The 16,411-nt window shown below is 35.9% G+C and overlaps 1 protein-coding gene across 4 annotated transcripts in view; it reads right to left on the minus strand.

The window, feature by feature from the left end:
* ARHGAP29 (Rho GTPase activating protein 29) overlaps positions 1-16,403 on the minus strand; it is a 63,412-nt gene extending 47,009 nt beyond the window's left edge. The window contains exons 1-2 of one of the 4 annotated variants that reach the window (XM_042997933.1): positions 16,281-16,403; positions 11,046-11,274 (exon numbers count right to left, since the gene is read on the minus strand). In XM_042997933.1, the coding sequence (XP_042853867.1) occupies positions 11,046-11,250 (205 nt within the window). In that variant the 5' untranslated portion in view covers positions 11,251-11,274; positions 16,281-16,403. Of the gene's footprint in view, positions 1-11,045; positions 11,283-14,049; positions 14,112-16,280 lie in introns of those variants that run through there. The other 3 variants (XM_042997931.1, XM_042997932.1, XM_042997934.1) reach the window with 3 other exon arrangements.
* Positions 16,404-16,411: the final 8 nt, after the last annotated feature.

The raw sequence follows: 16,411 nt of genomic DNA on the forward strand, positions 1-16,411 counted from the left end.
AAATGGATGGTGGATGGTGGGAACCAGGAATCTCACTGTTGGCACAGAAATTCACAAATAAACAGGAAAAGGAGGCTATAAGGATCCATACTGTGGTAGATTACAGTTGGATGCTTCATAAACCCATGTTTATGGAGCACCTGGCTGGCTCAGTCAGTAGGGCACGCAACTCTTCATCTTGGGGTTGTGAGTTCAAGCCGCACGTTGGGTATAAAGATTATTTAAAAATAAAAGCTTTAAAAAACGAATTCATGTTTAGCTTAATACAGACACAGGTGGCTGTATCTAATATAGAAATGTTTATAGATATGTGTATTTACACAGGTTAGTATACACACATATATTTCTTTGATCTGTCCACTGAAAGGGCATAAAGGAAATGAAACCTATCATTGTGAGCTTGGTTTCTAATACTGTTCTCTAATAAAAGGAAAAGGAACCAGGGCTTCTTAGAGAAAGGGATGACCCTAGGACCAGGGAAGGAAACATGCAAGATGAGTTAGAAGGATCCAGTAGAACCAGAAAGTAAGAGCTTAGAAAAACTAACCCTCACACTGAATAAGGTATGCCAAGAGCACAAAGGAGCCAACTGAGAGAGCTCCTAATGGCCAAAGCTAGAAAAATTTGAGCAACAAATAAAGTAGTACTGGATTATAACCCAAAATATAAAATAAATATAAATGAGCACATACTGACACAAATGAATAAATTAACACGTGAAAGAGAAGAGACAAATCTCTTGTGTAGAAGAATGCCAAATAATTTATGTAGATCTTTTGTCCTCAAGGAGGTGGAGCATGCACATAGTGACTTCCTTCCAAAGAATACAGTAGAGAAAAGTGAACAAAATGAGTAACTTTAAAGTGGAGAAACTTTACTATTAAAGACAGGTGATCAAGGTCAACATTAACAGTGATATACCACGTTTATAGTAATTATTCTTGATATGATCCATGATGAAAATGGCATGTCACATATGTTATCTTCCTCCTCAATATCCCAATCTAATCATGAGAAAAACATCAAATTCTAATCAAGGTGCATCCTACAAAACAACTAGTACTCCCTAAAACCGTAAAGGTCATCAGGGCGCCTGGGTGGCTCAGTCAGTTACGCATCCAACTTCAGCTCAGGTCATGATCTCATGGTTTCTGGGTTGGGGCCGCATGTCCGGCCTTGTGCTGACAGCTCAGCGCCTGGAGCCTGCTTCAGATTCTGTGCTTCCCTCTCTTTCTGCCCCTCCCCAGCTCACGGTCTATCTCTCTCTCAAAAATAAAATAGACATTAAAAAAATAAATAAATATGGGAATGCAAGCTGGTGCACCCACTCTGGAAAGCAGTATGGAGGTTCCTCAAAAAACAAAACATAGAACTACCCTACAACCCAGCAATTGCACTACTGGCCATTTACCCATGGGATACAGGTGTGCTGTTTCAAAGGGACACATGCACCCCAATGTTTATAGCAGCCCTATCAATAATAGCCAAAGTATGGAAAGACCCCAAATGTCCATCGATGGATGAATGGATAAAGAAGATGTGGTATATACACACACACACACACACACACACACACACAATGGAGTATTACTCAGCAATCAAAAAGAATGAAATCTTGCCATTTGCAACTACGTGGATGGAACTGGAGGGTATTACGCTAAGTGAAATTAGAAAAAGACAAAAATCATATGACTTCACTCATATGAGAACTTTAAGAGACAAAACAGATGAACATAAGGGAAGGGAAACAAAAATAATATAAAAACAGGGAGGGGGCAAAACAGAAGAGACTCATAAATATGGAGAACAAACTGAGGGTTAATGGAGAGGTTGTGGGAGGGGGATGGGCTAAATGGGTAAGGGGCACTAAGGAATCTACTCCTGAAATCACTGTTGCACTATATGCTAATTTGGATGTAAATTTTTAAAAATAAAAAATAAAATTTAAATAAATAAATAATAAAATAAAATAACTGTCAAGGGCATCCAAAGTGAAGAAAGTCTGAGAAACTGTCACAATCACGAACAGCCTAAGAAGACATGAGAATTAAATGTAATATGATAGGATCCTAGAAGAGAAAAACAACATTAGGAACAATTTATGGCAATATGAATAAACTATGGGCTTTAATCAATAGGAATGCATCATTAGTATCAAATATTGGTTCATTAACAGATGTACTCTACTAATGTAAGATATTAATAAATAAGGAAAACTGGGTATAAGAATATATGGGAATTCTCTATACGATCTTCTCAGTTTTTCTGTAAATCAAAACCTATTCTAAAAATAAGGTCTATTTAAGCCAAAGTATGGAAAGAGCCCAAATGTCCATTGACAGATGAATGGATAGAGAAGATGTGGTATATATATACAATGGAGTATCAGCTGGCAATCAAAAAGCATGAAATCTTGCCATTTGCAACAACGAGAATGGAACTAGAAGGTATTATGCTAAACGAAATAAGTCAGAGAAAGACAAATATCATATGACTTCACTCATATGAGGAATTTAAGATACAAAAGAGATGAACATAGGGAAGGGAAGCAAAAAGAATATAAAAACAAGGAGGAGGACAAAACGTAAGAGACTCAAATACAAATACACACACAAATCCCACTCCACACCTCCCCCACCGCCCCCCAAAAACAGTCGCAGTAATGAGCAAAGCAAATGAGGTTAGTAACTGTTCTTCCCCAATACAAAAGAAAGCTGTAAGTGGCTAATTGGTGTGATAGAAAATAATGGATTCAGGGGGGGCCTGGCTGGCTCAGTCAATAGAGCAGGCAACTCTTGATCTCAGGGTTTTTCACATCAGGTGTGGAGCCTACTCAAAAAAAAAAAAAAAAAAAAAAAAAAAAAAGAATAGATTTAGATCAAGAAACCTGGGTTCCAATGCTTGATCTTCCACTTCCTTGAAATAACCATATGCAACTAACTCTTAGTTTCTCTAATCCCTGATTTATCATCCATAGAACAGAATTAGTAAGAACACTGTTCTAGCTACTTTGTTATTGTGAATGTCAAATAAATGAACAAAAACAAAACTGTTTTACTGACTTAATACACATAAATAGCTATTATTTCTGTTAAACCTGTAAGCCAAACTAAATACCTTTGACAATAGATTTGTCTCACATAGAATTACATTCAACAACAAATACACTTACAACAAGGTCCTACAATATTTTGGCTAATGGAAAAGAGACCTTAAAGTTTAAGTTTCAATTTCATTTTACATGTAAATTCTAAATTAATGAATTAACTGGAAATAAAGTTATTATTAAAGATATATTTTATAATATTTCTATTTTTATCACGTTATAGTATTTAATTTAGTCATATAACTAAATACAAGACCATTTTTAAGTTTTATAGTGCCCACATTGTAAATGCAATGAAATTTATACTACAAAGATATTCAATATGCAGTATTATAACATTCAGCCAAAATCTTAATACTAGTTATCTAGAAGAGTAAAACTCCTGTATCCCAATGTTTGCTTGTTTATCTACCATCCCTGTAACATGGTAATTTGAATTTTAATTTATCGTTTCACTCATTTGTGCCACTTATTTTCGGCTTCATTCAGCTTATCAAGTGAAAACAGATTAGCTAGCTCCATTTTTTGGTTCTCATATATTAACACAATACCACAGTGTTTATACTGCAAACACTTCACGGAAATGCTTAAGTAAATAAATGAAAAAACTATGGTGTTTTCCTTGATTTAAAAAAACTGACAATAATTTTTAAAACCAGTCTTGTTAATTCAGCTTAACCTCTGTGGGAAAGCAATGAAAACAAGGAGGAAAATAAGTTTCAGAACATATCACTAGGAAACTCCCCTTTTTTGCTGTAATGACTTCTGAATTTACATGATAAAAGCAAAGCCTGAACAGCAGCTTTCTTTATCCAGCCACTTGGGGATTATAAAATAAATAGCTGACGTTCAAAAACACTCATTCTAAGAGCTTTACGAATATGAACTCTAATGTTCACAACATCTCACTGATGTAGGTACTATTATTTCCTTTCAACAGATGTAGAAACTGAGGCACTGAGAAGGTAAGTAACTTGCTCAAGGCTACATACAACCAGCAAGTGTCAGAATGAGGATTCCACCTCAGTGTTCCACCTCTAGAATTGTGCTCTTGATCACTAGGATACATTAACATGATTAAAGAAGTTATAGCTTAATGACAGGTGATCTGCAGTCTGTGATTTAACAGACTTTAACTTCTAATCAAATATGCCAGTTACTATTATAAACGGTGTTAAATTATATAAACCATTCTAGGCAAGTGCAAAAAAACAGTCTCCTAAGAGCTGGTACATGTGTCATGAATGAGCTACCTATATTTCACACTTCATTCCTCAAAGGTTCACTTCTAAGTCATAACCTATCAACATTTACCTGAACTTCTCCTAAGTGCTATCCATTAGAAATCACTTCTGGAGAGGTTTCCTTCTAAAAGAACACAGTAGGAGGACATATCTAAGACTAGCAACCTAATGTTTTCAATATTTCACAAAATTTCTGGCACAATATAGAGGATGAAAGCTAAATATTAATATAAATATTAAGTATTAAGTTAAATATAAATATTCATCAATGGTAAAATTAACACTCATTGATATTTGTTGAAATAAATTTACACATTCTCCTATATATTCACCTGAGGAAATCTTAATTAATCAACAAGACAGGATTTCAATTGAAACTGAAAATTTATGCAGAACTTCCCTGTCACGACTGAATGTATTAGTTAATGGCATTAAATTTTTTTTTAAGTTTATTTGAGAGAGAGCGAGCACGTGAGCGAGCAGGGGAGGGGCAGAGAGAGAGGGAGAAAATCCCAAGCATGCTCCATGCTGTCAGCAAAGAGCCCAACGCAGGGCTTGAACTCACGAACTGTGAAATCATGACCTGAGCCAAAAGCAAGAGTCAGACGCTTAACCCACTGAGCCTGAGCCACCCAGGTGCCCAAGCATTAAACTTTTTATCTAACTTCTCCTATTCAAAAAAATTTGCTTTACAAAGTTAACATAACTCTTCTGACTAAAGTTCTGCCAAATTCAGGACCTACACAGAATTCATCAGAAGTTATCACTTATAAGATTCAGTTATATTTTTATAAAATAAAAGTGATACACCCTTAAATTAGAAAGTTCTTTTTTAATTAGAGAACTTTATTTGAAACAGATGATAAAGTTTTATCTTCCTTTCTAGCCTATTTAAGGAACAAAACAGGGGCGCCTGGGTGGCTAGTTAAGCATCTGACTCTTGATCTCGGCTCAGGTCAAGATCTCACAGTTTGTGAGTTCAAGACCTGCATTGGGCTCTGCACTGACAGAGGGGAGCCTGCTTGTGATTCTCTCTCTCCCTCTCTGCCCCTCCCCTGCTCTCTCTCTCTCTCTCTCTCTCTCTCTCTCTCAAAAATAAACAAACATTTGAAAAAATAAAGGACAAAACAAAATAAGGCACCATTGTCACAACAGTAAACTTTTATTAAAATCCATCCTTAAAATAATGTTACATAATAAAGAAGATGTAAGAAGTATTAGATTAACTACTGATTTTCCTTAAAATATATTTTACAGTGGCAATGGACCCTTCTAAGTGCTGAGTGCAGAAAAATTAAGTAATTTGCACTATTCTTTCTAATCTAATTAAAAAGCCTTGCACCTTTCAAAATCACTGTTGAACCTCCTTGAATAGTGTTTACTTGGAAATGAGGAGGTATGCCACAGAGTTTAAGATTATTGTATGAACTAGAACAACACTTATGAATCTGTTCTTTGGAATTCAGAACACATTATTCCTCAGGGGGACAGCTGTGAACTTGAGGTAGTTTATACAGCACATACGTTAATCTGCAGTGTTAGATATAAACACAGACAGTATATGTATAATAGAGTGCATTCAGCATTTTAATATAAAATGTAAAATTTGGCCTTGTAATTATTCATACTGCACCTTAATAGCACTGGATAGAAATCTAAAACTTCAAATTCCACATGTGCTAGTTATATAAGAGAAGAGGATAACCTCCTCCTGGAAATAAACAGTGGTCAGAGAAGCAGCAAACTCTATCAGTCATCCTATCTAAGTATGTGTTTTCAAAGTCCTCTGATGTCGCACATTAAACTCTCCATTTTTATTTGTAAATAAAAAGAGCAAAAACAAACTGCATACCTATCTTTCATATTACCACAGAGCTCTTTGGTAGATGCTTATTTCTGTCATCAGTTCCTCAACAACTATGGCAATATGAGTTTCACATTCTCACTTGGGAAATTTTCACAAATACCACACTTAAGATAGTTATCATGAAATTCACCTTTAAAAAATCCTATGGGGCACCTGGCAGCTCAGTCAGTTAAACATCCAACTCTTGGTTTCAGCTCAGGTCATGATCTCACAGTTCATGAGTTCAAGCCTTGCACTGGGCTCTGTGCTGACAGCATGAAGCCTGCATGGGATTCTCTCTCTCCCTCTCCCCCTGCCCCTCCCCCACTCCCACTGTGTCTCTCTCTCTTTCAAAATAAATAAACTTTAAAACTTTTTTAAAAATAAAAATTAAAAAATTCTATAGACTGGTGGGAGGCAGATGTCCTCTAAAATGCATTATATAGTTTAAAGACATATACTTAACTGTCTTCTCTAGCTCTGAACTCTTCAATATTCAGAACAATGTAGAATCTCCAATCAAATTTTGGGAATCACAGAATTATAAAACTGATAGCATCTGGTATAGCACCTCATTCTTAAATCATTACGTGACTTAAACCATATTCTAAAACTAGTCAGTAGCAGAACAAGGCCTAGAACCTAGAAAATGTGATTCTCTTTCCAGAGCTCTTCTGCCATCAATTACTGACAATTTTTATCAATTTGTATAATTGCGCTGGAAACTGATCTGCTAGTTCAAATCAAAGAAGGGCATGAAAGCTATATACTTCAAAAGCAACTTAACAGGATTCCAAATAGACTAAGAGTTCCTACTTCTAGGTAAAATTTTCTTAAATTTGCTCTGATAACTTTTTCTAGGTTTCTTTTAATGCTATAGAATTAAAAAATATTTACAGTTCAAGAATTCATCTGAATGTTCTTGAGATTGATAAAGATCAAATGTCTATGCCAGCACCATCCAATAGAAATTTATGCAATAGTGTAAATATTTATATCTTCCACTGTCCAAGATGATAGCCACTAGCCACATGTGGCTAATAAGCACTTGAAATGTGGGTACTGCAACTGAGGAGCTGAATTTATGTTAAACAGCCACATTTCTAGAGATTACCATATTGGACAGTGCAGGTCTAGATAATCTCCACTAAAAACAGAACTGGTTGATGAAATAGTGAAGACTGAGTGGTATTTTTAAAGTACTTGCCATGTGAAGCAGTTGAGACACCAAGGAAAGAAACACCATTCTGCATTTATAACCTCCAGATTCCAAACGAAATCACTATATATCAGCAATGAGAGGTTGATGAAATCACACAACCTATGTTATACATACAACTCATCTGTGAAATGGGGCTAAAAGTACCTGTCTTTGGGAGCCCCTGGGTTGCTCAGTCTGTTGAGCATCAGACTCTTGATTTTAGCTCTTGTCATGATCTCACGGTTCATAGGATTGAGCACCACATCGGGCTCTGCTCTCATAGTACAAAGCTTGCTTGGGATTCTTTTTCCCTCTCTCTTTGCCCCTCCTCCACTCATGCATGCTCTCTCTCTCTCTCTCTCTCTCTCTCTCTCAAAAATAAACATTTAAAAAATAATAAAAATAAAATTCCCTGTGACTTAATAAATATGGAAATAAAATGGAAATCACTATGTTTAAAAAAAAAAAAAAAGGTACCTGCCTTTGTGGAACTCTGTGATTAAATGCTGTTTCCCTGTAAAATGTAAAGCACCATATATAATTACGTATCATTTCTAGAACTAGTTTGAGAAAAAGGAAAACGTGGCTATAAACCAATCACAAAGCTGCTAATCCAAGCCTAGCCTCAAAAATATGAACACCGGAAGCAACAGTCAACTGATTTTGCATATCATTGCCTCATGACAGGTAACGTATATAAAGAAAATGGTATTCAGATTAAACCAAAAAGTGATTTAACTGTATACCTACATTCTGTATTCTTAAAAGCTAACTTTTCAGCAATTTGAACAGCCAATTGATATGAATTAAAGGGTAACAATGCCAATAATTTGGCATCCTTCCTCTTAAGGAGTCAAAAGACAAAATATTGACATGGCCACTGACAAGGCTCTGTCACTCCAAAAGGAAAACAGTGAAACAGCTCTCTATCTGACCAGTTTACAACTGTGGTGGAATAAAGAACAGCAGAAGTCCAGGGAAATTTCTCAATACCCAGAAGACAAAAGTATGGCCCATGTCTAATGCATAGGTATATAATAACACCATATTAAATAATTACAGAATTTTAAACTTTTTATCTGCTTTCCTGAAGATTATATCTTGTGTGATTCTTATAATAATTCTGTTAAGGAATAGTCTGATACTCTAACAAGCTAGAAATCATGACTAAGATTAGACACAAACATATTATTATGTAGCATTCTTATTATATATAATGAGGTGAATTTATATATTTATATATAGTCCCTTGTTTAAGAAAAACAAACAAAAAAATTTCTACCGACTCAAAACTAGTATATTTCTGGATCTTGATAACAAGGATCCAAAGACAGAAAATAAATTCTTGTTAAATCCAAGGTTTATTTTGAGATAGCATACACATATCCTTTTAACTCTGATTGAAGAACCAAACATTAAAATCAATCCAAGGTAAATAATGAAATAATGAAAATTCTCTGGCCACAGCTTACTAATGACAGCGCTGGTTATCCAAAAGATGGTTTTTACATTTTAAAAATTAATTTGCCAGCCATAAATGGCAAGCATTTTTATTATTAGCAATAAAATCAAGTATTTAAATTTTGAAGTACTGGCTTTCTTATTAAAAAGATAGTATCTTTACAAAATGTTAATACTAAATGTCCATAAAAACTTTGTTTCCATATGCCTCCTTTCATCTCAGGGGTTAGCCTCCTTTTGCCATATTATAAATGTTTCTCCTTTTTCACTTAGAATCAACTTTCAATCCTCTTCCTTCCTAGTCTCTGAATTGTCTATTCACAAATTAAAACTCACATAAAAAAAACTGAAGTTAAAGAGTTGTCCAACTTGTTTTAAATTACTATCATTTTAAATCTGTGAGAGAAGAGATAAATATGCAAGATCAGGATTTTTAAATGATATCAATCTCCTGAGAACACAAATAAAAACAAAAATCGTACCTAAGAATCTTATTTATATTAATGAACATTTACTTAAACTGATACATTAAAGAAAACCATACTTTACCCTAAATTGAGGTAAATGATTTGTCAACCAAGACATCATTTTAAATTTCACTTTCAAAACTAACCCAGTTAATGAACTTACATCAAAAAGAATGACTCTTACTGTAAAATTTTCAAAACTAATTTAAAACAATTAACCCAATTAAGAACAAGCCTTTATTTAAAGCTAGGCTTTTTAAAATAAATGGCAGATAGTGTCACTTGGCAGAAATTTGTTCCCAGTATAATGCTGAAAGTATTTAAAATACCTTTTCACAATAAATTAAAACTTTATTACCATTGAATCAACTATAATTAGACTTGAAAATCAAGCTATTAAAATGAACAAGAATATAGGCAACTTATTTATTTATATATATACTTATACATAGTCCCAAAAACATGATACTAAAATTTTGAGGCTACAATTCAAGTCCAGTTATTTTGGACATTTCAAATTGAAAAATTAGGTTAGAAATAAACTCTTAAAAGCAGCATACTTGTACTAAAAGCATTTTAGTACAAGATGTGATTTTATGATATTTCTAGAACATGTATCAGAAAATGAATATTTAACATATATACAAAAAATATTTATTAAACATTTATGTTTATGAAGCCCAAGGAGGTCTCATATAAATAAAACTAGTATCTTCATTCTCTACATCCAGATCTACCATTATGAATATGGAAATGAACTACTATTTATCACAAAAGAATAGGGGCTGTATCTTTTTTATCACTGCCATCAAATATGAATATAAAACAGGCATCAAAAGTTAAAAGACTTAGAGACTAAGATCAAGTTGGGGAATGCAGATGTGTGTAACTCTTTAGAAGAATCAAGTCTTGGGCTTCATTGTCCATTTCTAACTAGACAGAGAATAAATTCTGTGACTATCCCTTAATTCTATAATAGGTTATATATGGGAGGAGCACCTGGGTGGCTTAGTCTGTTAAGCCTCTGACTTCGGCTCAGGTCATGATCTCACCGTTTGTGAGTTCGAGCCCCGTGTCAGACTCTGTGCTGACAGCTCAGAGCCTGGAACCTGCTTCAGATTCTGTGTGTCCCTCTCTCTGCCCCTCCCTTGCTTGCACCCTGTCTCTCTCTCTCAAAAATAAATAAACATTAAAAAAATTTTTTTAATAGGTTATGTAGAACAGCAAAACAGAATTGTGATTTTTGAGGAACAAAACTCACTCAAATGCAGAGATTCTAGATTAAGTTTTAGGAACAATATAGAAAACTAAATCTAGGTATAAGTATCAAAAATGTAAATTATAAACATTAGTTTGCTTTTTATAGACCAATCAATGCACTGTGGTACCATTAACAAGAAAGTTACAATTTCAATGATCTAAAATTTTTCCATGTTCAAATGGGCCCAACTGCTAAGAAGCAAAGACTGAGTTTTGTTTTTTGTATTCTTATTTCCTCACATCTACCAACGCTTCTATTATGTATTATACTATATCTAATAATAAAATAGTTTACATTGTAACACCAAACACCAAACATCTGTTGGGGAAGAAGCTGTTAATTAACTAAAGCAGAATACCCTGTTCCTACCACTGTGTAAGCATTTATCTGAAACTAGGCTGGCATTTAAAATTTCACCAACTATCCAGTAAGAATGCTAAGAGAAAATAATTGACAAACCTGAAAGAATAGCTTCTTTCAAATATAGTAACATATGCGAGAACTTCCTGATATCATTCACCAACTCCTTGATGTAATCCGGATCAAAAATGGAATTGGAACTTATGGACTTGAGCCCCATTTCAGGAGCTGTAACATCGGTAGAGAGTTGGCCTGATGACAAAACACGTTTTTTCTTTGTCTTTTTCTGTTTGTGAGCAATCATCCTTTCACAGAACAGTCAGAAAAACTGAAATCCTTAAGCAGAAGGGAGAAAAAAGAAAAGAGAGAAACACAAAAACTACATCAACCAGGGGAAACATTATACTAGGTTTTCACAAATAGCCCATAGCCCACCTAGTATTCTATTAGTAGTATTCTATTAACAACAACAAACACTGTATTACTGATGGCAGCAGCTTCCATTTAGTAAGTGCCATTGATCTTGACAACTCTATGATGTGCAAACTACTGTTCTCTTCATTTCACAAATAAGCAACCTGAGCTTTGTAGGTGAAATAATTTGTCTCAGTTCTCAGCTAAAAAATGATGAACTGGTACTTAAAACCCAGATCTGTCTTGTTGCCAAAATCCATTCTCTTAATAACTTCCTCTTAACTCCTAGGGTACAGAATTTTTTAAATTGTAAAAGTTATTCTGAAATGTCATTTAGAAGAATATATTCTACCACCATGACATCAGCTTCAAAAATAAAGATGCAGTATGAGTTCTGAAAAAAGAAAAGACCTGTTTTCAAAACCCCCTCCCCATCACTTACTATGTGTGTCGTGATAAACTGTTAATCCTCTCTTAACTTTGGTATGCTCATTAATAAAATGGGAATAACATTCTAACAACACCTACATTGTGAGATTATGGTAAGCATTAAAAGATACAATGGTATAGAAGTGTACGACACATAAAAGAAGTTCAATCATAGTTATTTTTCAGTAATAACGCTTACAGACACACAGACACACAGACACACACACAGATTTGAGGTTATCAATTTCCAGCAAGAACATTTTTTTGTTGAAAACAAGTTCTAAGGGTGTCTACTAATCTGATACACCCTAATTGATTGAACAAATAAATGTATGAATATCAGAGCAATATTTTTGTTAATTCCAGGATGGTATAGTAAAAACACAGTCTTTTGAAATGAGATTTAGACTTGACTTCTGGCTGAATCCTTTCTAAACATACAACCTATACAATTTGCTTACAGGCTGTGTGAGAATTAAAAGTGACCACAAAATTAAAAGATCTCATATGTTAAAACACTTAATCCTGGCACATAGTTGGCTCAAGAAAATCTTAGCTTGTTTCTGCTTCATCCTCACATTTTACCTTTCCAGAACTGAAAGTCCTAATTTTGTTTGCATTTCTTACAATCAAAAAGGAAATTACTGGAGAAATTATGTTAGTTCAAGCATATCACTAAGGCATTTTACAAATATTTTGTCTTCAATATTTTGTTACTTTCAGAATGGTAGAATTACTAAGGACTCTGTGAAACTTACAGTGGGAAGTTTTATGTAATATTCACTTCCAGGTCATGTGTAAGATTTATTATTGAATCACTTATTCTTTCCTATACCTCACCCAATTCTCTAAATTTTTTCCTTCCTCATCTACAGTATCTTTAATCTATCTACTTCTATCTATACTATCATACTAGGTAAATTTTGTGAATGTTTCTGTGCAGTATGTGTGTTGGAATGCATAAAACATAAAACAGATTCTAAGGAACCAGGTGATATACTCAGATGTTTTCTATGCTATCGCATTTCATTTTTTAAAATGGTGGCTACAGCCCACCAAATTGGTTTTATACTCATAATGGGTCATGACCCTACAACCTGAAAAACACTGACTATTTGACTCAGGATCCTGTCTATATACATTTCCATTTGCCTGGGGTACTCCTTCCCCTTTGTTTACTCATTCTGACCTCAGCTCAAAGATCATTTCCTCAAAGAAATCTTCCTGGACCACCAATACCCCTGTAAATACCACCACCAAAGGAGAATGGAATCTCCTCTTAGATGCATTCTAGCATCTTACACTTTTCATCACTGCACTTATCAAAGTTCAAATAGACTATTCATATTTTCCTCTCTAGACTATAATCTCAAGGGATCAAGGATTCAGTTTGCTAACCATGTGTTCTCAGCTCACAGCACAGTGCCTGGCATAGGAGGGATGATCTGCTCAAAACTATTTGCAGAATAAATGATTTTGCAGAATGAATACTGGGCTTATAAATTTGTAAAGTTGCAATTAATTTTTACAGAAACAAAAAAGGTTAACTTTGGATTATTGCAGTAAAATCTGTTGTAAGATCTGTAAAAATCTGCCTCTAAAACAGTATATTTCAAGAAAGAAAAAAACAAGTATGTAAAGCCGATAAAGGCAAGATCACACAAAACTGGAATCAAAGTTGGACTTCTACTCTTCTTTCTCTACTGTTGACTATTATATAAGGTTTCCCTACCTCTCTTAGCTTTTAAAGTTCCTTTATTAAATATTTGTTAATCTCAAATTATTTCTGAGAATGTGATTTCTACATTTAAGCTAGTTCCAACTTACCTAACATTAATCCTTAAATGTGTAGGTAATTCTAAAATGAGCCTAGAACAATTTTTTAGTACAATTATTATATATAAGTCTTCCCACCAACACTAAAAACAGGACAGTACCTTGTGTGGGAAGCTTTCACAAATCACTAATTGAGAAGACAACTCCTAACATCACTTTTGCAGCTTACTTATTAAAGTCACTCTGATTAATTCTGACAGCTTTTAGTTTAGTAAAAAGATAGTTATTAAAGACATATATCATAAATTTCAAATAAAACAACTCACCTATCTAAGCAATTCACCTATTTCACCATCTTCACTTATGTCAAGTTAGTAACCCAAAGTTGTAAAAAGTGTTTCAATACTCAAGACTAAGAAAATCTATAAGCAAACAAAATTGGGGGAGTGGGGGGACAAAGGAACTAAAAAGAGTTATACTTTACCTCTATTCAGCATTATAGTGAGTAATGTACTAACTTTCTTATATATACTTTACTATTTTTCATACTTCAAACTGAAAAAAAAAGGAAAGATGAACAAAGTTTATCCAAGTTTTTATAAAATTGAACTATGACAGTGAAAACATTTGGAGGATATACACTTTCCGAGATCATACTACTTTCCTATGTCCCAAAATGAATACCCTCTAGTTGGTGGTAACATAAAATGTAGTTACTAACATAACATACTGCAAGAGGCAATTTAATTAAATGAGGTAATAATATAAAAAACACTTAATGCTGTGCCTGGTTCATCATGAAGACTCAAAAACTGTTAGCCATTATGACTAGCTGTGCTTTATTGTGGGAGATTGTGGAGTGTTTTTTTTTTGTAACATACTTAAGTAATGAACAAAATGTGGGCTTTACCACAATATATCTGTAGATTGTGAGCAAGAAATATAGCACTGGAAACACTTCCAGACACTTAACTGACTTCGTGGAAACCTACTAAATGGCTTCCAAGTGAAGTTTGAACTATGCAAACAGACTGTTGAGCAAGATATTTGTGAAACTCTAATTCTCATGCATCTCTTCCAACTTCAAACCATCAACATTTACAACGTGTTTTAATCACTTAGCAAAGAACTTTGTAGCAAACAAAATATTACTATGCAAAACTACTTTCTCCGTATGTTGTAAATTCTAAGTAATATATGCATTAGAAATGTGAACATTAACTTCCCAGTACCCTGGAATGTGACTTTCCCAAGACTTGAGTAGCCTCTATTAATCAAATGTCCTGTGCCCCATGTACATCCTCCCAAGAACACATCATTACAGAAGTGTTTTCATTTTAGGCACTGGGCTGTTTAACACAAGTATAAAACTGCCCCCAAATATCTACTTAATAGCTCCCATTTTACTATTCCTACATCAGGAAAAATTGCCAGATATTTCAGAAATCTGCCATTTCAGCACAGTTTCTGATTTGGTAAGAATCTACTTAAAGACGCTTTTAAAAAATCAGAAAAATTCATTCTGGAGGTCTTTGATTATACTTTTGTAAAGTACTCCCCACAAAAACAGCATACGGCCATGTCAAAAGGTTTCATCAATAATATGCAAGTAACTAATTTCTAAAGAAAGGCATGCAATGCACATACACTTCATTCCTGTGCAGTTAGAACCTAGCACGTTTAAAAAAGAGGAAGCTGCCCAACCTCCCACGCCTCCAGAATGTCTAGCATTCCTGGCAGGCATGGCTCTCTCTTGACCAGCCAAAACTACTCAATGCCAAAGAGCCCGCTCCCCATCCCCATATTTAAACACAGAGTGGGGAAATGGAGCAACCGAAAAGAGCAGCGGACATGGATAGAGACGGACAAGAGATGCCATCACAGAGACAGCTGGAGAAAGGGGAAGGGGTGCTCAGCTCCTGACCTTAGCAGCTAACAGTTCTGCCCTCCCAAATGAGGTGAGGCCAATTCCTTCTTGAGAAGGAGAGTAGGAAAAGATTAACATGGAGACACAAGGCTCATCAGTCGCTAGGGCTCCTGAGCTCACCCACCAAGAATAAAACAACAGTCAAGCCCGAAACAACGGAATTGGGAAAAACAATTGACACTGAGGCCTTAGAACGACAGAGCCCTCCTCAGCTCAAAAGACCGAGACGAGAACAATGCACCACGGAAATCCTGAAATGTCTGAGGAATGGGACCCAGCTGAAGTGAGGACTGCTGTCAGGACAGGTGGGAGCGAGACGGGTCAGAGCCAAGACCAGGCTTTTAGCGCTCAAAAGCAATACTTTAAACCTACACTCTGACAATTACTAGCCTGTGTGCTCCGGCAGGTTAACCTCATTTTCTCCGCGTAAAAAATGAGTTAAAACAATCATGGAGCTGTCGCAGAGCTTAAAGAAGTTAAAATGTGGAGCATTCTTAACAGTACGTGCACGGTGGGACGTGCTATGTGCCTGCTTTAATTTTAATCGTCATCTGCTCTGGGCTACCGCTCCCGCCGCGCTCCGCTCGCCCCGTCGGACCCCTCCGGGAGGACAGGAGCGCGGAGGACACGCGCCCGGCCTCCCGCGCAGCCCTCAGCCGCCTCAGCTCGGGGGCCGCCGCGTGGGCCGCTCACACCCTGGACCGCAACTGGCCGGCAGCACCGACGACGACCCCAGCCCGGAGCCCTGGCCGCCGCGGCCGGAGCGAGCGCCGCCGCCCCACACTCACCGCGGCGCTCCATCCCGCGTCCTGGACGCGGACGCCCGCCCAACACTCACGGCCGCCGCCGCCTCCGCCGAGGGCTGGAGCTCGCCGCCCCCATCCCCCACGGCCCGCGGACGCCCGGCCAAGCCGCCGCC

Source organism: Panthera tigris, chromosome C1 (assembly GCF_018350195.1).
Source record: "Panthera tigris isolate Pti1 chromosome C1, P.tigris_Pti1_mat1.1, whole genome shotgun sequence".
Lineage (NCBI taxonomy): Eukaryota > Metazoa > Chordata > Mammalia > Carnivora > Felidae > Panthera > Panthera tigris.